This window comes from Typha angustifolia, chromosome 8 (assembly GCF_048772165.1).
Source record: "Typha angustifolia cultivar Huaian chromosome 8, ASM4877216v1, whole genome shotgun sequence".
Taxonomy (NCBI): domain Eukaryota; kingdom Viridiplantae; phylum Streptophyta; class Magnoliopsida; order Poales; family Typhaceae; genus Typha; species Typha angustifolia.
In genome coordinates, this window is record NC_133246.1 from 3,693,596 (window position 1) to 3,720,285 (window position 26,690).

At 37.6% G+C, this 26,690-nt stretch overlaps 3 protein-coding genes across 5 annotated transcripts; all 3 read left to right on the plus strand.

Annotated features, from left to right (window-relative positions):
- Positions 1-3,433: 3,433 nt before the first annotated feature.
- On the plus strand, positions 3,434-6,264 carry LOC140764485 (uncharacterized). The gene is made up of 8 exons (XM_073103070.1): positions 3,434-3,505; positions 3,655-3,834; positions 4,216-4,332; positions 4,453-4,509; positions 4,596-4,989; positions 5,466-5,576; positions 5,695-5,799; positions 6,071-6,264. Exons 1-8 carry the CDS (start codon positions 3,434-3,436, stop codon positions 6,262-6,264), a joined length of 1,230 nt encoding a protein of 409 aa, XP_072959171.1.
- A 2,022-nt stretch (positions 6,265-8,286) lies between these two features.
- On the plus strand, positions 8,287-19,589 carry LOC140766070 (phragmoplastin DRP1E-like). Its single transcript, XM_073105478.1, has 15 exons — positions 8,287-8,567; positions 8,665-8,728; positions 8,836-8,943; positions 9,152-9,253; positions 12,595-12,645; positions 12,739-12,800; positions 15,346-15,436; positions 15,621-15,685; positions 15,783-15,977; positions 16,064-16,183; positions 16,261-16,331; positions 18,286-18,511; positions 18,607-18,657; positions 18,747-19,115; positions 19,190-19,589. Exons 1-15 carry the CDS (start codon positions 8,424-8,426, stop codon positions 19,316-19,318), a joined length of 1,848 nt encoding a protein of 615 aa, XP_072961579.1. The 5' UTR covers positions 8,287-8,423; the 3' UTR covers positions 19,319-19,589.
- A 618-nt stretch (positions 19,590-20,207) lies between these two features.
- Positions 20,208-24,796, plus strand: LOC140765602 (pentatricopeptide repeat-containing protein At1g73710). 3 transcript variants are annotated; one of them, XR_012105202.1, is made up of 3 exons: positions 20,208-23,141; positions 24,192-24,343; positions 24,450-24,796. XR_012105202.1 is itself a non-coding variant. In XM_073104764.1 (2 exons), the coding sequence occupies exon 1, from the start codon at positions 20,324-20,326 to the stop codon at positions 23,135-23,137; it is 2,814 nt and encodes a 937-aa protein (XP_072960865.1). In that variant the 5' UTR covers positions 20,208-20,323; the 3' UTR covers positions 23,138-23,141; positions 24,192-24,796. The 3 variants fall into 3 exon arrangements, 1 of the variants encoding a protein (XP_072960865.1); XR_012105203.1 differs by having other exon boundaries at positions 24,227-24,343; XM_073104764.1 differs by having other exon boundaries at positions 24,192-24,796.
- Positions 24,797-26,690: the final 1,894 nt, after the last annotated feature.

A 26,690-nucleotide genomic window follows, 5' to 3' on the forward strand; every position in this document is an offset into this window, starting at 1 on the left:
TTCTTCTCCTTAAAAAAAAAAAAAAAAAATTAACCTTTCTATGATCTAAAAATAACCCACTTCAGAACTAAAAATATATTTTATGGACTCTCAATTTGATTATTTTTATTTGAATGATATGTGTACATATGGATGTACATTATATTCACCAAAAGGAAAGGATTTATTGAGAACTGTATATAGTGGCATTGGAGGTTGGTGCATATAAAACACATACACTTCATGGAGATCGGTGTGTGTATCTTTACCCAAAGAGTATGTCCATAGCCTGCTCAAATGGATATATAGAAGAGATACATCATAGTCATCTAGCAGAGGCTGAGGCTCACATCATCAAATAGAGTAATTAAAACCCAACTATGAATTGCACACCTACATCAAGGAGGTTGGTGTACATGGTGCTATCTTGCATGCATGCATGCATTCATTCGATGATGTCATTTCGATGCACGTGTCCACTCGTGTCTATTCAATCACCTTCATCTTCAAGAATCAAGATTGATACTCCCAAAAGTTCATATAATATTTATAGCCAAGTGTGTGTAGTTCATGCTTCTCTCCATTTTGGATCTACACACAGATGCACCATCGATTAATTTTACTCACCCCAAAAGATATTGAGTTGCTAATTGATGGAAAAAGGGTATCAAAGTTTTTACGGCTAGCTATATAGCACTGCACACGTGAGATCAAACTTGAACTAGTTCTTGGGCACTACAAAGTCAACTGCAGTGTTTGAATTTATGCAATCTCTCATCATATATAATAATGCTTCTCTTAAAAGAAAGAGTGTGATGTTGCTATGGATCGTTCCTTTGCTTTCCATGCATGCATGCCTCTATGAACAACTTAATCGCCATGCGTGTTTATGTATTCTAGGACTTGATAATTACTTCATCTTCCATATTGATACTTCCAAAATTTCCTTAAAATGTTTAGTATAATTTACAATGAAATATGCATGCATGTTGTTCTTGTGATTCCATTGGATCTACTATGCTCCATGGATATTATATATATATATATTCGAGTAACATTGTCGATATGGTATCACTAAAATATCACACATATGCATGTATATCTTGCAATGAAACTAGTGATATATTTCGAGCCATGGCATTTAAATCAATTTCTGAGTTTATAATATGGATGTATATCATATCATATCATATCATATATATATTGTTCTAATTTAGATTAACATGTGTTTTATATAAAATGAAATCAGCTCAGCTCCGTCGCAAAAGATATCAATATTTCTTCGACTGAAGAAGTTTTCATCTCACAGTCATGTTAGAAGTCTTCATCAAATTTTGACATGGCAAATGTTATCACTCTCAAGCATTGCCTCCAAATCCTTTTCTTTTGTTGTTCTTATATAAAAGCGATTCCAAAAGCAAAAGGAAATGTTTGACTATATTTTCTGGCATTTTTTAAGAGGAGGAACTTATGGGAAAATCTTGTCTGGCATTAAAAGCTCTTCGCTTTGTTATTGATCATCTAATTCTCTTTTCTTTCCTCTTCTTCAATGAGAAAATTAAGTAACTTTGATGCCAAGTATGTCAAGAGACACAGAAAGGAAACTAAGAATACAATGGCAAAGGGTATTCAGTGAGAAGTAAATTAAGGCAAACAGAAAGGAAAATTAGGAGTTCTTAATGCATTAACATTTTATGTACTTTTAGATCGATTCAATTCCACTATAAAGCTAAAATTAACAGTTGCTGGCCATGAAACTTTTTTTTCCTGCCAATTGATATATAGCAATCTAGCTAATAGTTTTGCTATATTAATTACTACTCATTATCAAGTTTTCAGACCTAACACTACTATATATTTTCCTACAAATTAATAACAATCTAGCTACTAGATACTACTCATAATATTACAATCTTGAGTCAAGTTTTCAGTAGCATACTACTACTATGCAAGTCAAATGCTTCTCAGGTGACAATCTCATGAACTCATTTGGTGAGAGTTCAGTTCTTACCATTTCATACTTGACCCGGTGGCGCGTCGAGCCTCGTGTCACTATGGGAGCATAACCACATGGTCCTGCTTCAATTACCGGGTTATTACGGCTCCCATCGATATAATTAAGCTATTAACTATTGACAGTATGGAAACTTGGCTCTAATTTTTAGTTGCACATATCCCATTATTTGCCTAGTTGCATTCTTTGTTCATGTGACAGGCTCCAGATTGGAGGATCATATCACTGAACTAGGAATGAATGCATTTAGTATATGATCTTATACTTATTAAATTAGTCTTTAGGACTTGGATAATTTTTGATATTGAATAGCTCCTCCTAGCCTATGTGAGACCTAAGAAGATTGCCATTATTTTGTATCATGCAAATTGCCGGTCTTCACTTTCTGAAGATGCCTGCAACTACCTACTAATGGTCATAGAGTCGCCATTATTAATTCTATTTCCTTACTGTGCTCTGAGTTTTGCCTCTTCTTTTCCTACAAGTTGCATCAAAAGAAGAGTGAAAAGTAATGGAGCAGAGATGGTTGCATATCAATGATCTTAAGAATATTCCTAGCCAATACAGAACCAATAACATGCTAGTCATTATTATGTGAACCTTCACTAGAGATTTTAATACTGAACTCAAGTACTGTCTGACTTGAGCAATTGTATAGTTTTGTACCTTCATTACAGGGCTCTGAAGCAAGTCTCAATTTCTAATCAACTCATGATAACCTAGTTTAGAGAAGAAAAATCTCGTTTAGAGGAGTTGGATATCCTAGACTCAGAAGAATTTCTCAAGAACATGATGGATGCCATACTTTAGTGTGCACGGTAAGCCATTTTTAAATTCAGCATGTCTCATGGCTTAGTCATTCCTGCTTCTTTTAGAATGTGTACAAATATCATTTACGCGCTACGCGTCGAGCCTAGGAGCTTCTTGCCATTTAGAAGCCTTCCATTTTGAGTAAGAACCGTCATAAGCTTGCGTTGCATCTTTTACTAGTCTTCTTTCATGTTATATAAACATCCAATCACTATGAGCTTCATTTTGAGGAAAGTAGGAACACCATGGAATTATGTTGGTTTCAGTGGTGGCTGCTCAAAAGGGTCGCTACCACTATGTTTTGTTGCACAAAAACAGGTCTCCTTAGAAGCACTAGTGTGTCTCTCTCTCTTTTTTTCCCCCCCTTTCTGATTGTATTGATATTAAAGCAACTAAATCTTTAGACTACTATTTTTTACTTTGTTTTGTTTTAGTAGTTGGATATAGGCTTATGCTGTAAATCTAGACTTTGGATATGGCATCTAAGTGGGGAGCATAAGCTTTCGCCTTTTTGTCAATCAGTTTGTTCCATGCATTGCATGATATATTTGTTACTTATGCTTTCTATGTCATCCATGTTTTCTTCTCTGCTTTTCGACATCCCTCATCGGATACTAGGTTGGTTAGCAAATGGAGGAATCAAGAAGAGCAAAAATTGGAAGAGTTTCCTTCCAGAGACAAACTCCATTGACCTATCCAATGGTGAGCACATTCATTGCCATTTAGTATCAGTCTGTTTGAATTCATTTGTTTCAATGGCAGTCCTTGTGAAATATTACAGTGTTTCAGTAATCTAGTATAGACTATAGGGGGCTTTGTTGCTGTGTAACATACTTTTACTTTCTTTACAGAGTCAGAGATTGGAGAATATAGATGATCTAAAAGCTCTTGAGATGTGTAAGCAAGACTTGCAGCTCTCAAACTGCTACTGTCCTTTGGAAATTCCCAAAAGTCCTCAGAAAGCAATGGAATTCCTCTCTAGGACTTGGAGCCCATCTTCCTCTGATTTCTTTCAGCTGTTCTCTTCCAATGTAAGTAATTATTGTTAATGTTGATGGAGATCATGAAGTCTATGATGAGGTTTCCAATGTCTTGCACGAGTTATTAATAATTAATAAGTATATAATTAAATATAAGATTCATCTTCCCTTCTCCTTTTAGTTAAGAATCTGCATAGTGAAAGCTGATCATTTGCATTGAATCATAAATATATTCTTTCTTCTTCTTCTTCCTCATCTTATTCTTTTTTTTAATCATATATTGCATATGGATCTGCACTTTGATTTTAAATTTCAAAGGACTCAAGAATAAGGCCAAAAAACATGAAAGTGATCATATTACAAAATTTGTTTATATTTTGTCTAGATCTCAGAGTAATATGAAAAGCTAAAAATAGAATTCTTTTGGTGCAGAGCCTAATGTCATGCTTTGATAATGGTGGACAAGAGGAGAATACTGAAATGCTAGATGATCAAGAGAAGGAGCATAACATGGTCCATCTCAATCCACATAGAGTGGATCAGATATCGGTACCGTAACTTAAATTACACCAATATATAGTAAAGAAACATTTTTTTTAAAAGAAAAAAAGAAAAAAAGAAGAAGAAGAGAGATTCAAGCCAAACTCAGTGCCTTATTTTTGTTAACAGACAGTGCTCTCCAATGGCAATGCTCCTCAAAAGTACAAGACTGTCCACACTAGCTGGGTAAGAGAGAATTTTCTTTTTTCCTTTTCCTTTTAAGATGCCAATGAGCATCTTAATTCCAATATTAACTCTTGATTGTTGCACAGATGAATGCAGGACACATGAAAGCATGGTGGAGAGGGGAGGTACTAAGTAGCTTCTCTAAGAGTCACAGAAGGAAAAGGAAGGAAGAGATAAGATTGCATATGTCTCAAGTCCATGCAGCTCTCTCTGTGGCAAGATTGGCTGCAGCCATTGCTGGCATTGTGGCGAATTCGCATATGGAACCAAAGAGCATGCCAATGGCCAGTGAGGGAGGAGACTGGGACAAGAAGATGAACACAGTGGTTGCTTCAGCTGCAGCGCTGGTCGCAACGGTGTGCGCTGAAGCAGCTGAGTCGGTCGGAGCTAACAGGTCTATTGTTGCGTCTGCAATCAACATGGGCCTAGAGGCGCGGACATCTCCTGATATGCTCACCTTGACTGCAACTGCTGCAACCTGTAACAAAAACTCTGAACTACTTACTACTACATAGAATTGATAAGTAGCTCAATGCATGAATGCAAGATTACTTATAACTTTCTCCAGAAAAATTTTAGCAGTAGGGTAATTGTTGCATATGAATCAAGGAAGGATGAAAAGAAGCCAACTCTTTATTGGACTAATGTTGGAATGAAGGATAACAAAATAATTTTTCCTAAGGAAATTTAAGATTTGTGAATGCAAGGAACTCATAAAGTACTCTCAAGATTTTAGAATTGCGTCGAAATTCACCAATTTATAAAGGTTTTGATTTGAACTTTTTCCTCCTTTTTATCTCTCATTCAGTTATCAGAGAATCTTCTATATGATAAAAAGGAGAAATTGACATGATTTTAGTTGTCATAGTACATGAGAAACATTTCACCTTCTTCTGCATTACTTTGCTGCATGCCTCATTCTGAAGCTAACATTAATCTATTGCTGTTGTTTCCAGGCTTAAGAGGAGCTGCAGCACTAGAACTAAGGGCAGCAACTAGCAGTTATGTCTCAGAGGAACACAAGATCCTCGAAAGAGGAACTCGACTCCTGGTTCGCGCGCCTGCTGGTAAGGAACTACTAGTATAAATTGTTACCTGAACATCTCTAAAGCCTCCAAAATTAATATAATTCTTCTTTATATTCCTCTTAAGTCTTCATATGATAAAAATTTTGGGCATATGCAGGCAGAATTCAACTCAGAATCGTCTCTATCTACTTCAAACGTGACAAACTTACACTGAGGTTGGGGAAGAAACACATGCGTGGAGCTTTTACCTCATTCAAGGATTGTAAGATCTTTAGACTCAATTGAATTTAAAGCATAATTCCATACTAATTATTAAATTTCTTCCTCCTACTACTGCAAAGCTTCAAGAAATTAGTCTCTTTATCTAAATTCAGAACTAAGATCCAAATCAACATTGATATCTAATGCTTGTGAAAAATTTACGGAACTTTATGAAATCTGCAGTACTTTAACTGTAAATGATTCAGAATTTAAAAAAAAAAAAAGTTTAGGCCTTGTCTTTATCTGAATTGTAATAAATTTTCTTTTTTCAGATGCAATTTTTGATGAACTGGAAGATACAACAGCAGGTGTCTTCTGTAAAGATCAACATAGTTTGCATGCAATAACCTTGGGCACCACTGGAGGAACCATTCAGATTTTGTTTGAAGACCAAAAGCAATTTAGAATCTGGAAGTCCACCCTCTTCCATCTCCTACCTGATCAACCTTTCAAACATATCTTGTGATTCATGAATCCATATACATTTATCCTCCTTTCCATTTTATGTACTTTGAACTTCAAATAAAATTATTCATTGGTCAAAGGCTAGAGGGTCATAAGCTCATATAGAAAGCTGAATTTGGAAATTATTCATATATTTTTTTCAAAAAAAAAAATAATAGTTGATGCGAAACGAGAAAAAAAAACCTAAGAATAGGGAAGATGGTATCTAAAATATTCACCTTTAAAATACACGTGCTCCTCATATAGGGAGTACTCACATGATATTTATGTGACCCATTAGTTAATATTTCAACAACAATTGATTTTATTAAAATATGAGCCCAATAATAAAATATCTAATATAAAATAGGGACGATAGTAAGACTTCAGACTACATGTCCATATAACCCAACAAAAACCTACACAGGAGTGACATTCATCTTAACCAAAGCAAATATAAAACATCTAATAACTAAACATCAACAACTATTCTATGATTAACTCATAATCCTCTTTCTATATTTGTAACGTATTCTACCAAAAATGTGGTGAATATAATGCTAAGTAAGTGTAATCTACAACAATTCAAAAGCAATGCAAAACATAGCAATAATACAAGTCATTCTAAAGAAATGTGACAACAATGTGCGATTCACATGAATAATAACTAAATCTCATTATCATTTACTCGTGACTTATCAAATACTCAATATCATGTGTAACATCGTGTATTACAGGTTTACATAGAGTTTAAACTACTTATAATCCATCATATCATTAGATCATAGATAATTTCAGCTATTATCACACAACATATTATAAGCTCACATAAAATAATCACACAACATATTATAAACTCATATAGCGCAATCACAATATAAGAAGGGATAAATAATTAACGTTAACATCATCGGTACATATATGAAAATGTTGCATATGACTAAAAGAGTGAGAAAATTAGAAGAGTTATGATGGGTTTTAAAGATGTGAGAATCTAGGATCTCGTATCGTCAATCCATCTACTTCACGATCATAAGGCTGGTTTGTGCCATTCCATAACACATAAGTGAGAGAGGGAAGAAGATAAGTAGCCATGCATATACATAGCACGTGCCTCCATTTCTTATTTTTAGGGTGTTATAGTAATTATGTTTGAGACTCAATGTAGGCCGATTCTGTATTGATTTGTCTCGGCTTATCATTGCATGTGCTTTAGTGCATCGATAGTATGTATCTGACGATTTTATAAAATTACCTAAATCTTATAGTTCTTGCATTTCTTATCAGGCATGGTTGTAGCTATCAGATATGAGAATCTAAAGGTGCACCATCATCGACACGCATGAACTGGCTTGCATCAAACCTATATTAATTTATGATTGAAAACTTAATATGGGCCAATTTTTTGTGCTCATCGTCACATGTGATTTAGTGCATCGATGGTATATATGGGACAATTTTAATTAAATCACCAAAATCTTATATATATATATATATATTTTTTGAAATTAAGGAGCTTCATTCAGCTGGCTTAACCCGGGTTAATCACCCAAATCTTATAGTTCTCATATTCCTTACTCGGAGTTGTAAGATATGAACTATATGATTGGTGCAACATCAAATACATGCATGAATCGGTTTGCACTAAATTTGCTCTTGGAATCTGAGTATCATACATATAAAAGGTTTTTGGACATTGCTAGCATAAATTGTAGATAAAATAGAATATTTTTTTTTATCTCCCTGATATTAATTTCAAATATATGAGGTCAAGAGTTATTTTAAATCCAATAAATGCCATGAAATCCGGGCTGTAGTATTTCCTACAGCCGAGACTGCAGGCGATCCGCTACTAAGACGGTGTTGGGATTCCTCGAAGAGGAGAATTTGAAAACATTTGAAAGTTGGTACGACCGGCCATGGACAAGGAATTGAAAGGAGCGGCGTGTTATTTCCCAAATTACCCCTTGTATGCGACTGACAGCAAGAATAACAGGGGTAAAACGGGAAACTAGGAGTGGCAAAACCGGGAACAAGGAGTTCCATAAGTAAACCCTCCTCGTCTTCTCCGAGCTCTCGCTCTCTCTCTGTCTCTCTCTCTCTCGTCTTCTTCACCTCTTCGATCTTCTCCTCATCCTTCTCCTCCAAGGTTTCTTGCATTCTAGGGTTACGATTTCGGATATGACGACGATGGAGAGCTTGATCGGGCTCGTGAACCGGATACAGCGCGCCTGCACCGTCCTCGGCGACTACGGCGGGGCTGACGGCGCCGCCCTTCCCACGCTATGGGAGGCCCTTCCCTCCGTCGCCGTCGTTGGAGGTCAGGTGCTAACTCTAAACCCTAGACTTCTCTTTCCTTTGCTTTTGTAGTCGTTTCTTTCTTGGCTATGCTGAGCTCGTTCTTGATTGTGATCGGTGTCAGAGTTCGGGAAAGTCTTCGGTGTTGGAGAGCATTGTAGGGCGCGACTTCCTTCCCCGTGGATCTGGTTTGAATGCGTTCTCTTGATTTCACGGGCGTTTCTTGTATATTTTGCTGTCTTTGTTTTAGTTGAGAGATTCTTATTTATTTTATCTTTTGTGTGGTCTTTTCAAGGGATTGTGACGAGGCGGCCATTGGTACTACAGCTGCACAAGACGGAGGAAGGGCAGCAGGAGTATGCTGAGTTCCTTCACCTGCCAAAGAAGAGATTCACTGATTTCTGTGTGTTTTTGAATTTTACTGAATGAATTACTTGTTAGGTTTTAATGTTGGTTTTGTTTTCTAAGAATATATGCCTAGCATTTTCTAGCCGCCACTTTATGCGACATTACTACAGTGTTATAAGTTATTTTGATGTGGATTTTTTTTTCGAATCTTTTTCATCTATAAGTGCATTGACTGCCTTGCAATGCACGCATTTCTCGTGTAGCTCTTGTGCGGAAGGAAATCCAGGATGAAACTGATAGATTGACAGGGAAGACAAAGCAGATTTCTCCTGTTCCAATACATCTCAGCATTTACTCACCAAATGGTACAAGTTTCTTGACTATTGTGCGTTATGTATTATTCGTAATTTTTTGATAAGTTTGTGATATGAATTTTCTAACTCCGCGATCTATGTGAGTCTAAATTCACAGACGGAATTGGATTTCATCTCATGTAGAGAAAGTTAGGTTTACCGTAGATCGTCAAGGTTAAGATACAACTTAAGATCTAATAGATAGATAGACCAATGGTTCTAAGGTTGTGATAGACTAGGGATGAAGGACAAATCTATCAGAGTGGATTGTGGAAAAATGGTTGCCGAAGTGGGCGTGGTGGTAATCAGCCAAGGTGGCGATGATGGTAATGGTGGATATCTGTGTAGTTGGTAAGGAAGGGGGTAGAGAAGAAGTATGACTGTTCCTTAAGGTCAAGGGGGTGCGGCAAGACGAGGAGGTAGGCAACGGTGATCCGCCTAGGCGGTGGCTAGGGCGACCACAGCTTGGAGCTAGTCAAACAAGAAGGAAGTCAATCTTGCACCACATAATTTATAGTGTCTTCCTAATCAACTTGATCGACCAAGCTAATCTTAGCTTGGGTTAAACCGACTCGAACCAAATTCTAATGCAATAAATCAAAAGGTAAGGTGTGCGCTACAATGGATTTGGTGGATACCTAGACCGACTCAACTAGCCGATTCGAACAAATTTGAATATGGCTCATTCAAGTAAGCAAATTCTAGCTTGACTGGTCCAGTCTGGCTTAAATAGCTTAGGTTTGACTCCCTGAGTAATTTTAAAAGCTATAACCAATCACAAAAAGATATAAAAGTCAAATAAATAAATGGCTTGGTGAAATGTGGAACTTTCTTGCTTCACCCTCACCACTGGAATGCTAACTTCCTCGGCCTATTTGTAACTGACTGCCACGCTTCCTTTACCTTTTTTCCTAGGTGTGAAGTAAATGGTTTCACCTTCTGGGTTCTTGATTTTCCAAAAGATGGTGGATCGGACAGTGGTGTATAAACGACTCCTTCCACTTTCATAATCCTAATCTTACCCATATCATTGATTTTCATCATCCATGTCCATCCGGCCACCCTTAACCCTTTGTTAGTATATCTACTATATCTTTTAATCTACTGATTAGATTGATAATATTTTGGTGACGTTGGATTTTTGACTTCCGGAGGAACAATATATCAGAATCTTAGATCATTTCAACGGTTAGATCAATTCCTATTTCCTTCAAAGTTTTTGTGTTAATTCCTATCCAAAGCTGCAACTCGGGTCGCAATCATCTTTCTCGAGGGGACTGCAACAATGACAATGACACCAACTATTAGATCCATGACAGCACAACGGAGAGAAGAAGAAATGGAGACATCCACGCGTGCAGAGAACTCTACACCTCCGTTCGTAGGCATCTAAGGGCAAGAGGACCACGTACACAAGGCTGCCTTCTCTACCCTCTATCATGGATCCAAACATGGAAATGCTTTTATGGTCTATTGATACTTTGGGACAAACCTTCTCTACTATCCTCGCCTAAACCATTAGTTACTTTAGTCAAACGATCGTGAAATAAAACACCGGTTTGTTGCGGGCGATCTAAGAAAGGCTAATCGAAAGACAAGAGGTATCTTGATTTTCCACACTTAGACTCCCTATGATGACCCCACCAGTCGGCCAATGATAATGATGACGATCATTGGTGATCCATGAGCCAAGGCTAGGTGGCCTCGTCGATGAGCGTAGTTTGAAGATGATGAAATAGGTCTACGACTGGGGGCATCACGAGTGCGAGTTTTCAATTGGTGATTGGGTCTTTATGCAGGCGCAACCATATTATCTGGTGACAATGCGGCTTGTGCAAAACTAAAAGTTGTCATACCGGATTTTCAGCCCATACAAGCTATTGGAGCGTATTGAACTCGTAGCATATTGCTTTGAGCTTCTTGAGTGGACACGAGTACATCTAGCCTTCAATGTCTTAGTTCCGAAAGTTAGGATCAAACCTAATCTAGCCATAGAAATCAACTTACCAGAGCCTATTAAGGAGCAAGAGACAGATGAGCCAATACCGGTCCTAGCCAAACGATGACGATGATATGACGGGCATTTGGAGATGGAGGTTATGGTGGAGTTGCTAAAACGACCCACGAATGAAGCGACATGGCGGACGGAAAATGACTTGATGGATCATTTTCCTACTTTGTACCTTGAGGACAAGGTAAAGGAAGTATGGTAAATTGTTACAATTTGTGATTATGATACGAATCAGACCTAATCAACCTGCCTCAGACTTAACTATAGTTGTTTTTTGAGATTTTTTTGAGAATAAGAATTTCTGACTAGGGCAATCAAATGGTAGGTAGGGCCGTTCGAACGTGACGTTCGAATGCCTGCATAGCGTTCGCATGATACAGATTAAACCTGATCAATCTGCCTCGGACTAGACTTTTTGTTTTTAAGAATAAGAATTTTTGACTAGGGCAATCAAACGGCAGGAAGGGCCGTTCAAACGTGGCGCTCGGATGCCTACATAGTGTTTGCATATACGGAAGCACTGGTTTGGTCGTTCGAATAGCTTTACGAGGTTGTTTAAACACCTGACGGCTGAAATATTTTGTATTACGGTTTATTTATTATTTTTAACATATGGCTAGCTTCTAAATATGTGGAATGACAGCCACTTTTGTATTATTGAACATTTAACATTTGTTTTGTATCTAGGCTTGAGTTAATCTTTTCCCTCCGCCTATCGCCTTCTCGGTAACCACTTCGAAATTTAACCCACGGTTGAGGTTACAACTTCATCGTTTCTCCTTGCTTTGGTGACTGATTCCACCTAGAAACCCCTTTCTTCTCCTCGACTCATTCAAGGTATTAACCCATCCACCATAGCCACCTTCCACTCTCATGACCCTAACCTTACCCACATCACCAATTTTAATCGTCCTCGTCCATCTCGCCACCCCTGACCTTTGGTTAGTATTTTTATAATAACATGTGATCTATTATTCCAATCGATGAGATTCTAGTAGTAATAGATTTCTGACTTTCAGAGGAACAACATATTCGAATGTCAGATCATTTCAACGGTTAGATCAATCCTTATTGCTTTTAAAAGTTTCGTGTTAATTTATGTCCAGAGCTGCAACTCGTATCGCAATCATCTTCCTCGATGACAATTGTTACTTGGGCTATTAGTGAATGATACTACGGCTCATGACATAATTGTTTTGTTGCCCTTCGTTGGGTTTTCCTGCTTATGTGCAAATCTGCTCTCCCATGTATATATTATCATTGTCCATGTTATGTGTTATGTAATAAATGAAAGTATCCTAGATTTCCTAACACTATCTGAAGCTTTGTTTTGTTTTTACAGTTGTGAATTTAACACTGATTGATCTTCCTGGTCTGACAAAGGTTGCTGTTGGTATGTATGATACTTGTTTCATCTTTGTTTTTCATTTGCAATATTGCAAGATTTATGCATTAAGTACCTACTAAGCTGGGTTGTGTTTTTTAGAAGGACAGCCTGAAAGTGTTGTTCAAGATATTGAAAACATGGTGCGCTCGTATGTTGAGAAGGTATTTGCTATTTTACTACACTATGAGGTGTGCAAGTAATGTTAGAACATCAAGCCACATTTTTTTGTATGCTTTGCTCATAAAGGCGTCTACCATTTACTTTGTCATGTTTCATGTAGTTTTACAATGGAACTTCATCCTAGTCTGTCTATATAAGGGTTTTGCTTCTTTTCTTGGAACGTTCTAGTGAATGATTTTATTTTATATGGTTCCTTCATAATATCCAACACTAATACTATCCATATGTTTTACTTAGCAACATGTCTCTACGGTTAAAATCAACGTTTTATGTAAATTGGAGAAAGAGATGACATATATGTGCAAAATATATAATTTTTTCGATCCAAATACTAAATCTTACAATCCTCCTTTGTGATTTATTTGATTTTGGTGCCTATCCATGGAATTGGAAAGCTTGACTTTCATTGTGATGCTAGGCAAGTTTCTAGATTTCAAAATTTTCATCAATTTGTCAGGGCCACTTTCTCTATTAGTTAGCATATGCCTGTAATATGTATGTCTCAATCTAAACATGTAAGCAAAGATGTTAGTTTTAGTCGATCCCATGTTGAACATAGCCGATTTTAGTTTACTGGCTAGTTTTTAGGTTGGATCGACTGATCTTGTCCCATATTAGAGCTGTTTCGGCTGAAATGGGCCAATACAAGCATTAAACTGGTCTTGACCAAAATAGGCCGATGCAGGTGTGAAACATGTCGGATCCAAAACTCACTAGGGACAATTGCTTTTGATTTTTTTCTTTTACTCTCTCTCTCTCTCTCTCTCCTCTCTTCTCTTACATACTCTTCTCCCACCCTTTTTGCAATTTTGCACTTCAACGAGCTCCTGTGATGATAGATTTGGCAAATTCGGATGAGTATTTTTTTATATTTTTTTCAATTTCTTCTCTCTTTCTTTCTCTCTCACAAAAAACTATCAGCTACATTGAAAAGAATATGGGAAAAAAATTAGAGCTAGTCTTACCAATGTAATTCTTTGTATTTTTTATTTTTTTAATAGTTGTCTTGTTAGTGCTATATGCATTGCCTCTTTTTTTCCCTGATAACATCAAGAGTTTTAGAGTACTAACTTTATATTCTTTTTCTCCCTACATGTGAACTAATCAAGATCTAGTAAACCTAGCTTCTCATCTTCTCTTTCTCCCTTTTTTAGGCATATTTCTGCTCTTTCATTGCCCTCCTCTTTTGCCTATGCTCATTATCCTCTCCATTATGTTTATTGTTATCATTATTAATCTTTTTAATGTTAGTGTCATGCATCAATTTTTAACAAACCATTCTCTCTTTTCATTGTACAAATTGTATATCCTTCTTTTGTCATATTAAGTGAGCCGACATTTGTTTTCTGACTTTCTAACTTACTTAAGTATAAGCTGCTATATTTTTTATCTTCTAATCAAAAAAATTTCTTTCGTACGACTAACAATGCTACTTTTTTTTTTCTACACCAGTTGTATTTAATATGTCTTTTATTTTGCTAAACTGTGCTATAATATTGCTATCCAATGTTGGTGCCTTTTGTCATATCTTTTGAAGCCATTTTAATTTTCCCGTGTAAACTAAATCAAAACAGAGATCAAATTCATTCAGAAAATGAAAGACAGCATATAATTCTAAGCTCTGCAGTAGTAATGCTCTAGAATAGTGATAAAGAGAAAATTCTCTGCCTTCTCACTTCTGCAATAGTAATTTATTGCTGTTCTGGAGCATTATTAATACAAAACTGAGTTTATATAGAACTTGACAGAGAAAGATGAATGAGAAAAACCATCACAGCTGCGGAGAGACTAAGAGAGAGTTAGGGAGCGGGAGAGAGGGAAAGAGAGAAGAAATGAAAAAAAATAAAAATAAAAATAGAAGATCCTGATTCAGGATTCTAAGCGGGTTGGATCTTATCTGACTAATTTCTGAGAAGGTCCTGATGTAGGATTTGGCTGATCCAACTCAGGATCAGTCGAAACTGGCATCCTTGATATAAATAAGATAGACATCATTTTTTTCCTATTATTTGGAGACATTAAAAAGTAGTTTATGCCATGAGTAAATATTAGTTGAGCAAATCTGGAAATCAATTCAAAAAGGATCTGTAGGGGTTACTTGTTTGTTTCTTCCTATTACAAGGCTAGAACCCTAGAAGTGCTAATGTACTTAGTAATGGGGCTTAAGCAGTTCCACACAAGATGCTTTGTACTGACTGCCCTTCCTTCGGGAAGGTCTCACTGAGCAGGATGTTGATCTTTTGATAAATGAATCAACACCTACTTTAATTTGGGAAAGTTGGAGACTTGGAGTGTTCCTAGATACATCTTGATTATGTGTTAAAATTTCTTAATCAGAAATTTATTTGTTAAATTATGGTTCCTATTTAATCATTATCCAGTCATTGCAGTGAATACTCATTTTTATTCCCAAACTTCTTCCTCATTCTAGCCTCTAGCTTTCCTTTTGGGAACTAGGTTGCATTACTGTTGGTATCTTCAAAACAATTTAAACATGATACCTCACATTCTTAAATTCTTTTGTAGCCTAATAGTATTATACTGGCAATTTCTCCTGCCAATCAAGATATTGCAACATCTGATGCCATTAAGCTTGCTAGAGAAGTTGACCCAACAGGTATGATGTGAGGTTATCAAAGAAAAGTCACTAATGTTTTGCTTTAGAGATGCTAATGTAATATTTTGTCTTTTTGCAACTATCATTATTGACAATAGTGGAGGGTCTATATTGTGTATCACATTTCATTTCGTGAAATTTTTTATCCTTCGTCTGCATAAGGGTCATGCTGACTTTTGCTCAGGTGAGAGGACATTTGGGGTGCTTACAAAGCTTGATCTTATGGATAAGGGAACAAATGCACTTGATGTAGGTGTTCTTTTCCATGTAGCTTATTGAAAATATATTGTAAAATATCTTCTGGTTAATTTAAGTGTTGCTAATACCATTAGGCTTTACCTATTAGGTTCTAGAAGGAAGAGCTTATAGGCTGCAACATCCTTGGGTTGGGATTGTTAACCGTTCACAAGCGGATATCAACAAGAATACAGATATGATTGTTGCCAGGCGAAGGGAACGCGAGTATTTTGCTACTAGTTCTGATTACTCTCACTTAGCCAATAAAATGGGTTCGGAATATCTTGCTAAGCTTCTTTCGAAGGTACACTTTGACTTATTTACTAGCATGTGCCTTGCTTGACATTCCTAGAGGAAATAGTCAATTGTAATCTTGGATTATTCTATCAGCATCTTGAGTCAGTCATAAGGACACGCATTCCAAGTATCACATCATTGATAAACAAAACTATTGATGAACTTGAATCGGAGATGGATCATCTTGGTAGACCTATTGCTGTTGATGCAGGGGTAAGCGGCTAATGCTATTAAAGATCTTGCTTTTGATTAATTTACAACATAATCGTAACATCTATTTGTATCTTCAGGCTCAACTATATACAATATTGGAACTCTGCCGTGCTTTTGACAAGATATTTAAAGAACATCTGGATGGAGGGTAAATGCTGTTAGTTGCTTCTTTGTTTCAATAAATATTTCCAGGAAATGTTGCACACTTGCAATCAGCATTTGCATGCTGTTTGCTTGGGGACTGGTCATATAAATTGGTGCACTTATTGCTGCTCAAGTCCACTTTTCACATCTCAGAGCACTCTTACGTACTCATAATATTAGTGACTTTTTAGATTAGGTAGCAATGACAGTTTCTTTTTTTTTTCTAGTTTGCCTTGTGTTTTATTGCCCATTTAATTATGCTATATAATAAAAAGTTAATTACATATTGACGTCCTCAATTATCACTCTTTATCACTTTCACCCCCAAAGAAAAACGGTGGACAGATACACATTCTAAACTATTTAAGTGCATTAATAAGTCTCATCCATCAATATATCATTAGAAATTTCTAAAAAAAATGTTGAAATTTGATTTACTTAATAATGGACAAAAATGCCTCATTTGGGAGCATACTCTGGCCATGCACTCAGTCAGCCCGAGCATCTCATTTGACGGGAGCCTCCCACTCCGACCTGGCTAATGTCGAATACAAATGGCTTGTTTATCGCCCTTTGGATCCGGGTAGGGCGAGACTTGTTCTCAGGTCAGCCACTAGATACCTTGTCCTCATCGGTTGCCGGTATGAGTTTCTTCTGCTCGTATGGCTGAGACTGTGACCCTCCAGGAAGCCCTCATCTTCATTCAACATTGTCACATTCCTGCTATACTCATTGTTATGCATGGAGCCCTTTGGATAGTGAAGCTCCTTGTTGAATATTGCCCCCCTTCCTATGTACTTATCGTGAGGCCTACAAATCAGTGCACTGGCTCACGAATACCTGCTGGATTAGTTCTCCTCATGAGGAATCATAATCGGACTAGGAATATTAGTTCATCATGTTTTTGGTCTCCTAAATGAGGTAGGAGATGGTGAGACTTTTTTTATTTAAATTAGGAGATTTATAAGGAATCTCTTGGTGAGATTAGGAGTGTATCTTAACTTGAGAAAGGTATGGGTTTTGGACACTTGTATAAAGAGGTCAATTTATGCTAGATGGAATACGACAAAATTAAGAAGTGAATAGAAAGCAAAAGAGAGAATTGGGAGAGAAAAGAAGTAGAAGGGCTTTTAGTTGAAGTTTGGCATCTGCATCGGCTTTCAGCCAGGACTTTGTAGCGTAGTGGATACTCTCAATTGGGTATTATCTTCTCTGATAATTTTTCTAGAGATCCTGTGATTTTTCATAGTGAAATTATTCTTATACTGGGTTTATGCAAGTGGTGTTCCTTGGATGCAAATTAATTTTTTTTCCAAGAGGTTTGAGTAGGTATACTATGTTTTCTTGCTTAGTAGATTTTTCTTAGTTGTCCCGTGGTTTTTTTTTTCTTATGGAGAGTATTCTTTGTAAATCTTTTTGTCGTGCTTTATTACTGCTGTTTTATCTCTCCTTTTTGTTTGGTGAGATCGGATCACACACAGGAGTGTAATGCTTTCAACGGTTAGTATTAGGCTGTGCACAACAATACTGCCTATTCTATGAGTACAAATGTACTTGGGAAGGAGTTTATCCTTAAGCTTCTTGTACAACTTTTGGCTACAGATGTTAACGGTGCTTTTTTGTTCCTGTGTTAGTTAATATAAGTTCTTCCGAAAAATAAAATGTGTAATGGACCAATATTCTATGCTATGCTGAAAATTAAAATATAAGTGTCATATGCCAAAGTAGAAATTGGTCTCTACATGCAAGAGGCAGTTTTGGGTCTCTATAGACTGTTGCTAAACTAATAGCTTTCAATTGTCACATGGCAACAACAATTAGTAGGTAGTTGCAATTCTGATATCAACTGGAACGTTTTAATAAAATGTATCTCTTTTTGCTGTTTCTGTGCACTTATTCTTCTACTGAGGTAACTTGTTCTTCTTATCAACTTCTGAATTGGTTGTGTGCTTGAATAGCCGTCCTGGTGGTGACCGAATTTATGGAGTTTTTGATAATCAACTCCCTGCTGCTATGAAAAAGCTTCCATTTGATCGATACCTTTCTCTGCAAAATGTGAAGAAGGTGGTCTCTGAAGCAGATGGTTATCAGCCCCACTTGATTGCTCCTGAGCAGGGTTATCGTCGCTTAATTGATAGTGCTCTCAATTATTTTAGGGGCCCAGCAGAAGCTTCGGTCGATGCTGTAAGAAATCATTTTCCAACGTTATTGTTAATTTTCTACACGTGGAACTTGATTCATGTGAAGTTGATTATATTTTTTATTTATTTCTTTTGCAGGTGCACTATGTTCTGAAGGAATTGGTAAGGAAGTCCATAGGAGAGACTCAGGTTGGTGCATTCTCATTTTTAACTTCCCCAGGATATTTTCTACTGCAGATATATAAAAAAAACACATGCCTTTTGTTTCTAATCCTCAGGAATTGAAAAGATTTCCTACTCTCCAAGCTGAACTTGCAGCTGCCTCTTATGAAGCCTTGGAAAGGTTTCGCGAAGATAGTCGTAAGACCACGATAAGGTTGGTTGACATGGAATCATCGTACTTGACTGTCGATTTCTTCCGCAAGCTCCCGCAGGAAGTAGAGAAAGGTGGGAATCCTCCAGCCCCTTCTGTCGACAGGTATACTGACGGGCACTTCAGGAGAATAGCTTTAAATGTCTCCTCCTACATCGGAATGGTGTCTGAAACACTCAAAAACACAATCCCAAAGGCAGTCGTCTATTGTCAAGTTCGTGAAGCTAAACGCTCATTGCTTAATCATTTCTACACCCTAGTGGGGAGAAAGGAGGTATGCCATTCTTTTTACCATGTTTAAAGCCTCTTCACTTTTACTCTCTATTTACTAGTCTTTCTTTCGTGCAGAGCAAGCAGCTTGCTCAGCTGCTAGATGAGGACCCTGCGCTGATGGAGCGCAGGCAGCAATGTGCTAAAAGACTCCAGTTATACAAATCAGCAAGGGACGAGATAGATTCGGTTTCTTGGGCCCGATGAAATTAGTAGTTTTTGACATTTATCTCGTCTAAAATATAGCCGTTTGGATAACTTGTTCTTGTTGCTATCTGCTGATTTCAGACTTGTCGAAACCACCATCCTGGTGGCTCGTATGTTCTTTGCAAAATTGCCTTCACTGGACATCGTTGTTGTATTATAGTTATATTCGTGTTGTTTATAGTTTTATAAATTTGAAGTTTAAGGTGTGGTTAGTATGGCAAACAAGTATGTCAATTGCATCGTTCTTTAGTTTTAATCAATAACGTTCGTGATTTAATTAAAAGATCACTTTTCCTATCAAGTTGAGATTGATCTCTGTGGCTTAGGCGGTGTTTGTTTAATAAAATATGGAGGGAAGAAAGTGAATTTTGATAGTTAGAAGTTTCTATATCTTAAAACAGTCATGATTAATTAGTGTTCGGTATAAATTGAAAGTGTTGTCGAGATGGATAATTATGATTATTAATGAAAGGAGATAGAAAGTGAAAGAAGTCAGGAGATAGAAAAATAAAGTCGTTTTGGGTCAGCGGAGGAATTTTACGTTCTCAATCCACTGTCTCAAATCAAGACCTACTGCCATCAAACTAAAGACACCCTTCTCTCTCGTTGACGTGTCCATGAAAAATGCAAGTGAGATCAACAGCAATGGATGTTTGCTAAAGCAAGATAATAACGACGGTTGGATAAATGTACTTCTTTAATAAAGATCATTAAATTAAATCTCTGATTTGATTAAATATGATAATATATATATATATATATGCTATATTTTAGTTAAAATTAAAGAGTGGTTAATTATTTCAGTTAAAAGTCTATAAAAAGGTTTTATAAAATTGAGAGGAATATATATCTCTGCTGCTGCTGCTGCTGCTGCTGCTGCCCAGTTTGCTCTTCATCAGAATGCTCAAAATAAAAATCTCCCTCTTTTCTTCAGTTCAAGGCCTAAAACCCTTTTCCTTTGGCTAAACCCCTCCTCCCCCTTTCTCTCCCCTTGAGAGTCTTTCAATGGCCGCTCTCCACTGTTGCTGCCCTCCCGTATCTGGCCATCTCCGTTCGTTGCCTCCTTCCTCCTCCAACCGCTTCGTCCCTCTTCCCCCTCTCTCTTCTAACCTTCTTCATCATCATCATCATCACATCTCCCTCGCCCCGAATCCCCGTTGCGTCCCTTCCGCCCCGTGCGCTGCCCTCTCCTCGAACGCGATCGAGCACCTCGACGACGCCGCTCTTGATTCCCTTGTGGGTAACCTCAACCCAAAGGAGCAGACCCTGCTCCTCAAGCGGCAGCGCGACTGGCGTCGATTGCTGCGGCTCTTCCGCCGGATGAAAGCCCAAACGCACTACCTTCCCAATCCAATCCACTACAACGTCGTGCTCCGGACCCTCGGCCGGGGTCGGCGGTGGGACGAGCTGCGGCTCTGCTGGATCGAGATGGCTAAAGATGGAATCTTGCCGACCAACAACTCGTACGCCACCCTGATCGATGTCTACGGGAAGGCTGGGCTCGTAAAGGAGGCTCTTTTGTGGCTCAGGCATATGAAATCCAGGGGGGTTTCGCCTGACGAGGTCACCATGAATACCGTTCTGAGGATTTTAAAGGATTCCGGTCAGTTCGATAAAGGGGAGAGGTTTTTCAAAGGATGGTGCGATGGGAGAGTCGAATTGGACTTTCTCGAATTGGATAACTCTGAGTTGGATGTGGTTAATCCTGAGCATTTCTTGCTTTCTGAGCTCTTCAAATCTGGTGTCCGAGCTCCAATTTCGAGAATTGCCTCAGGGACTGAGGAGAGCCCCCGAAAGCCGCGGCTTGCTGCTACTTACAATACATTGATCGATATGTATGGGAAGGCTGGGAGGCTGAAAGATGCTTCGGATGCTTTTGCCACGATGCTTAGGTCAGGTGTTGCTCCTGATACGATCACATTTAACACCATGATCAATATATGCAGGTCGCATGGGCATTTGTCAGAGGCAGAGAAATTGCTTCACAAGATGGAGGAGAGAAGGGTTCTTCCTGATACTAAAACGTTCAACATACTTATGTCGATGTATGCTTCTCTTGGAGATATTGAGGCTGTGTGCAAGTATTATAAAAGGACTAGGGAAGCTGGTTTGCGTCCAGATATTGTGAGCCATAGAATAATGTTGCATCTGCTGTGTGAGAGGAAGATGGTTCAAGAACTGCAGGATACAATTGAGGAAATGATGAAATTAGGTGCTAGTGTAGACGAGCAATCAGTTCCTGTTGTTATGAAGATGTATATTGATCTGGGGTTGCTTGATGAGGCAACTATCTTCTTTGAAAAGCATTGCAGTGGCGGGGGGATTTCTTCCAAGAATTATGCTGCCATTATTGATGCTTTTGCAGAGAAAGGCTTGTGGGAGTTAGCTGAGGATGTCTTCCGTGGGGAAAGAGAAATAGGGCATAAGAAAGATATAGTGGAATATAATGTCATGATAAAAGCTTATGGGAGAGCAAAGCAATATGACAAGGCTTTCTCTCTGTTTGAGACCATGAGAAGATGTGGGGTCTGGCCTGATGATTGCACTTATAATTCACTGATTCAGATGCTGTCTGTTGGCGATTCACCAGAGAGAGCGAGGGAGTACATAAAAAGAATGAAGGATGCAGGTTTCAAACCTAGGTGTGAGACTTTTTCTGCTGTCATTGCAAGTTATTCACGCAAACATTTGGTTTCTGAGGCCTTGGATATCTATAATGAAATGAAAGCCTCAGGTGTTCAACCAAATGAAGTTGTTTATGGGTTGTTGGTAGATATGTTTGCAGAGGGTGGGATGGTCGAGGAGGCACTCCACTACTATAGATTGATGGAAGAGTCTGGACTTGCCCCCAATCAGATTGTCCTCACTTCTTTGATCAAGGCCTACAGCAAGGTCAGCTGCTGGCAAGAAGCCCAGGATTTATATTCTAAAATGAAAAACATGGGAGATGGTCCTGACATAGTTGCCTCAAATTGCATGATAAACCTTTATGCTAATCTTGGAATGGTCAGTGAGGCCAAGTTGATCTTTGATGATATGAGGAAGAATATGCAGGTTGATGGTGTTTCATATGCTACCATGATGTATCTCTACAAGAGCATGGGCATGCTAGATGAGGCTACTGATGTTGCCCAGGAATTCCAGAAGTCAGGCTTACTGATTGATTGTGCTTCATATAATAATGTGTTGGCTTCTTATGCAGTCAGCGGCAAGCTCAGAGATTCTGCTGAATTATTACAACAGATGATCGCATGTGAAATACTACCTGATGCCTCAACTTTCAAAACAATATTTACCATACTAAAGAAAGGCGGTATCCCATTTGAAGCAATATTGCAGTTAGAATCATCATACAATGAGGGAAGGCCTTATGCTAGGCAGACCATATTGACCTCCTTGTTCTCCATGGTAGAGATGCACGATTTTGCTTTGGAATGTTGCAACTCATTTTTAGCTGCTGGGTTTGCACTTGATTCTGTTGCTTATAATGTTGCTATTCATGCATATGGAGCTTCAGGGGAGATCAACAAAGCCTTGAACTTGTTTATGAGAATGCAAGATGAGGGATTGGATCCAGATCTGGTTACTTATATTTATTTAGTAGGTTGTTATGGAAAAGCAGGAATGATTGAAGGATTGAGAAGAATTTATGGACTTCTGAAATATGAGGAAATTGAACCTAATGAGTCACTATATAAGGCACTTGTAGATGCCTACAGGTTTGCAGGAAAACATGATCTAGCGGAATTGGTTGATCAAGAAATGAAATTCAGCTTTCGCACAACAAAATATGTTGAGTCAGAAGCTGAAGATGATTAAATATGTAAGTATTTTCATATGTAATACAACATCAACACATTAGGGCTCATTAGTTGTAGAGTCGATATGTGAAAAGAAAGATTCATTGAGATCTTTTGACATTTCACACAATCTATTTAGTAAGATACTAACCGACTACAATTCTCATTAGGTCGTATTCTTGAAGGTTTCTTTCAGGGCCCTACTTATTCAAGTAATAAGTAATAACAGATACACTTTTAGCCATCTATGCCATAGAAATAGAAATGTAACATAGTATATTATCAGATGACTTCAGCGAGCATATTTCCTTGTTGGGTCAGCTTTTAATTGTTTAACCGGTATTAGATGAATCTCTACAAAAGATTTTGATGTAAGAGTCAAAGTTTTAGTGCCACGATGTGATTCTTTAAACAATCTTATATGCTACTGTGGATTTCAAGCTTTTGCATATATGTAATTAAAACCTTAATGTTTCACATATGTTCTCTATCCTCATTTGTTCTCCTTCTCGACCCTCAACTCATCTCTGGCAATCCCAAACAGGACAAGCAATTGTCTTTGGGATCACTTTCCTTCATTTGTCTACTTCTGTGAACTCCTTGTCTAGCTCTAAGTTCATAATAATGAATGCTGTAACTAATATTATTCTTCCCTTCATATGTCCTAACAAGAAACAACCTTAACTTCTATATATCCTGAGTTCTGGTCAAGTTTGAAGAATCATTTGAGTTACTTGAGTGAAGTAGAAGACGAATAGTGTTGTCTTGATGGCTGTTATATCGTGATGGTCCGAGTTCTACGGGCATGCAGATTCCTATCATATACATTATGCACTACCAGTTGTAACTTGCAAGTGATCTCTATCTAGTGGAGGCATAGTTTAGAACTTCTGTAAGCTTTGCTTTATCAGGAATAGTCAATCATCAGATATCAATGGCAATTACTTGGTTATTGCAATTGAAATGTTAACCAGTTTTTTTCGATACCTTGCATCCCTTTTCTCTGCTCATTATAGGACTTATCTAAATTATATTCTGCAACTCTGGTTCTTCTTATCGACTTCTGAAATCAGTTGCTTAAAATTACTGGCACCCTGGTGGTGGCCAGATTTATGGAGTATCTGCTCCTGCTACTTTGAAGAAGCCTTCCTCTTTTCTGCAAAATGTGAAGAAGAGGGTTCGAGAAGCTGATGATATCAACCTAATTTGACTTCTCCCGAGCAAGGTTGTTGTTGCTTAACCAAGAGTGCTCCCAATTATTTCAGGCATCCAGAAGAAGCTTCAATTCATTCAGTAAGTAATTCATATTATTTTATCTATTTCTTTTCCAGATGCTTTTTAAGAAGCCTCAAAAGAGTTTCATGAAGACAGCCATCTGAACCGTGGAGACATGAGACTATTGGTAGATTAAAATCATCATATCTAACAGGGTGAGACCGATACTATATCATCGCCTAGATGATGTTTTTGTTCATCGCATTTGCTGATTTCAGATAAATACAACATCCATCACATTGTTCTCATTCTAATGTAGAGATTGTTGCATAATTTTTCTTCCGTGACTTTGCCTATTAGTCTGTCACCACCTTCACTCAAATATGAATCATCTTGATCTTGATGGTTTATAGTTGGGGTTACTTTGTATCACTTTTAATCCTATAAACCATATAAATGTGTTACTATGACTCCTCTGTCAATATTTTATTAAAATTTTTAATGGGAATAATTTTGAAATTTTGACTAACTTAATAGATGGATAAAAGTATTGCTGCCTTCCATATTTTTCTTTTGTGACCTCTGTCTCTAAGACAACAACTCTAAATATCGAACTTTAAATCGACCTTTTCTAATATATTTAAAATCTACCTCTGATAGGAGGGGAGGAGAGGATTAGACCATTTATATTCATCTAATTAGTAAATTTATATTTTAGGATTATTTTTCTATCAGAATTTTTAATATACAGGGTTTAATGATATAATTAGATAATCTAAGAAGGGTATGTGCTGAATTCTTTTTCAAGGGGATGAAAGTACTACCAACAAATAGTTCAGGATGCTAAGAAGACATAAATTATTTATCCTTGATCATAATAGATGATCTCAAATCTTCTTATATTTCTTTGCCCATGCCAGTTGTAGATTCTAATGATGACCACTTTCCCCTTCAGATCCACTTTAGGTATACAGCAGTATATGCTTATCCATCAGAGATAGTGAAGGTATACATCAGTGGTGTTGCATCATTGTCACTGTTGGAGCAACCAACGTGAACCTTCTCGTTCATTCATCCCTCTATTTCTTTTCTTCTTTTGTGCATAGTTGGATAATAGCTCAAAGACTAAAGAATTAATCCTCTCTTAATATAAAAGTACTCTAATCCTACTAAATTTTAGCCAACATATTATGTTAAGTAGTCCTATCAAGACCGCTTCAAACTGTTTGAGCTGCTTCTCCATATAATTATACTATTGAACCACTGAACTAAATCGAACTGAGTCGTTAAACTAAGCTACTAATAATAAGATAATTTGCCCACAATAAATTTACTTAGACTTAGAGTTAAATCCGTGACCTTTTCGATCACTAAGTTTCTAAATTTGGGTTTGTTCATGCCTCCTTGGCACACACATCTCCAATAGCACTGCCAACTCTCACTCACCTTTCATTGTCCACAATAAACCTGGAGGGAGGAAAAGGATAACAATCATACAAAAGAACTTTGCTTCTTCTTTTTCTTTCTCTTTTTTTTTTAAAGAAAAAATAGGCACTATTTCTAAACAAGGAAACTATTTTACAAGGCCAGTTGATTATGCCAAGTTATAGAACAAAATAGCGAAAAGGCGAATGGCAATTATCACTGCTTTCCTAAGGGTTAGCAATAGGTGTTTATAAGACTGTTGCTTATCCATGAATTCTTCTTGTATGATTACACTGCTGATCATCTGCGTAAAGCAAAGTCTATGAACACCTTATAATGCTATCCATGTCATTGATGATGTGATGAGAAGCTCATGGTCCCCGAGTGCCATAGCTCTTCCATGGCCTAGCTAATAGCCAACCATGTTTGCCCTGCCTAATTTTTTCTTCCATCTCATGGAAGAAACTTAGACCCCAAGACTTAGGTCCATCCATGGTATATCAAGGCTGGCAAGATGTATATTTATATGTTAAAGTTGTTAATCTTTGCATAACTTGTGGACTAAACAATCGTCAACTATGGCATGTATCAATTGGTGAGTGGTGACTGGGGGAAAGGAAGGACTAGACATGATGGCCATATCTTAGGATTGGATGAATGTTTCCTGTCACCTTCCTTTCCTCAAGGATTCAAAAAGCCTTTGTTTGATTGCTACGTACCAGTGGGAGTTGTTATACGGATGGTCATAAGTGCATCTGCCTAACTTGGGGTTATATCAAAGAATCTTAGATTGTGCATAGAATTCCTGTAGAAGTTTTCAACCCTCTTCTTTCTTGGTACACAAGCACTAAACCTTTGGTGCACCTTCTCTTTTTTCTGAGTGCTACGGATAGGATCAAACCATTACCGAGGACTTCCAAGTTGCAGCTATA

What these genes read in the sequence shown, in the direction of transcription:
- LOC140764485 (XM_073103070.1), top strand. Translation starts at nt 3,434, where the DNA reads ATGGAGGAATCAAGAAGAGCAAAAATTGGAAGAGTTTCCTTCCAGAGA. An exon ending in CCTGGTTCGCGCGCCTGCTG is followed by an intron (nt 5,577 to 5,694) that starts GTAAGGAACTAC and finishes GGGCATATGCAG; the next exon opens with GCAGAATTCAACTCAGAATC. An exon ending in TTTTACCTCATTCAAGGATT is followed by an intron (nt 5,800 to 6,070) that starts GTAAGATCTTTA and finishes TTCTTTTTTCAG; the next exon opens with ATGCAATTTTTGATGAACTG.
- LOC140766070 (XM_073105478.1), top strand. Translation starts at nt 8,424, where the DNA reads ATGACGACGATGGAGAGCTTGATCGGGCTCGTGAACCGGATACAGCGC. An exon ending in TCGCCGTCGTTGGAGGTCAG is followed by an intron (nt 8,568 to 8,664) that starts GTGCTAACTCTA and finishes GATCGGTGTCAG; the next exon opens with AGTTCGGGAAAGTCTTCGGT. An exon ending in TCTGACAAAGGTTGCTGTTG is followed by an intron (nt 12,646 to 12,738) that starts GTATGTATGATA and finishes TGTGTTTTTTAG; the next exon opens with AAGGACAGCCTGAAAGTGTT.
- LOC140765602 (XM_073104764.1), top strand. Translation starts at nt 20,324, where the DNA reads ATGGCCGCTCTCCACTGTTGCTGCCCTCCCGTATCTGGCCATCTCCGT.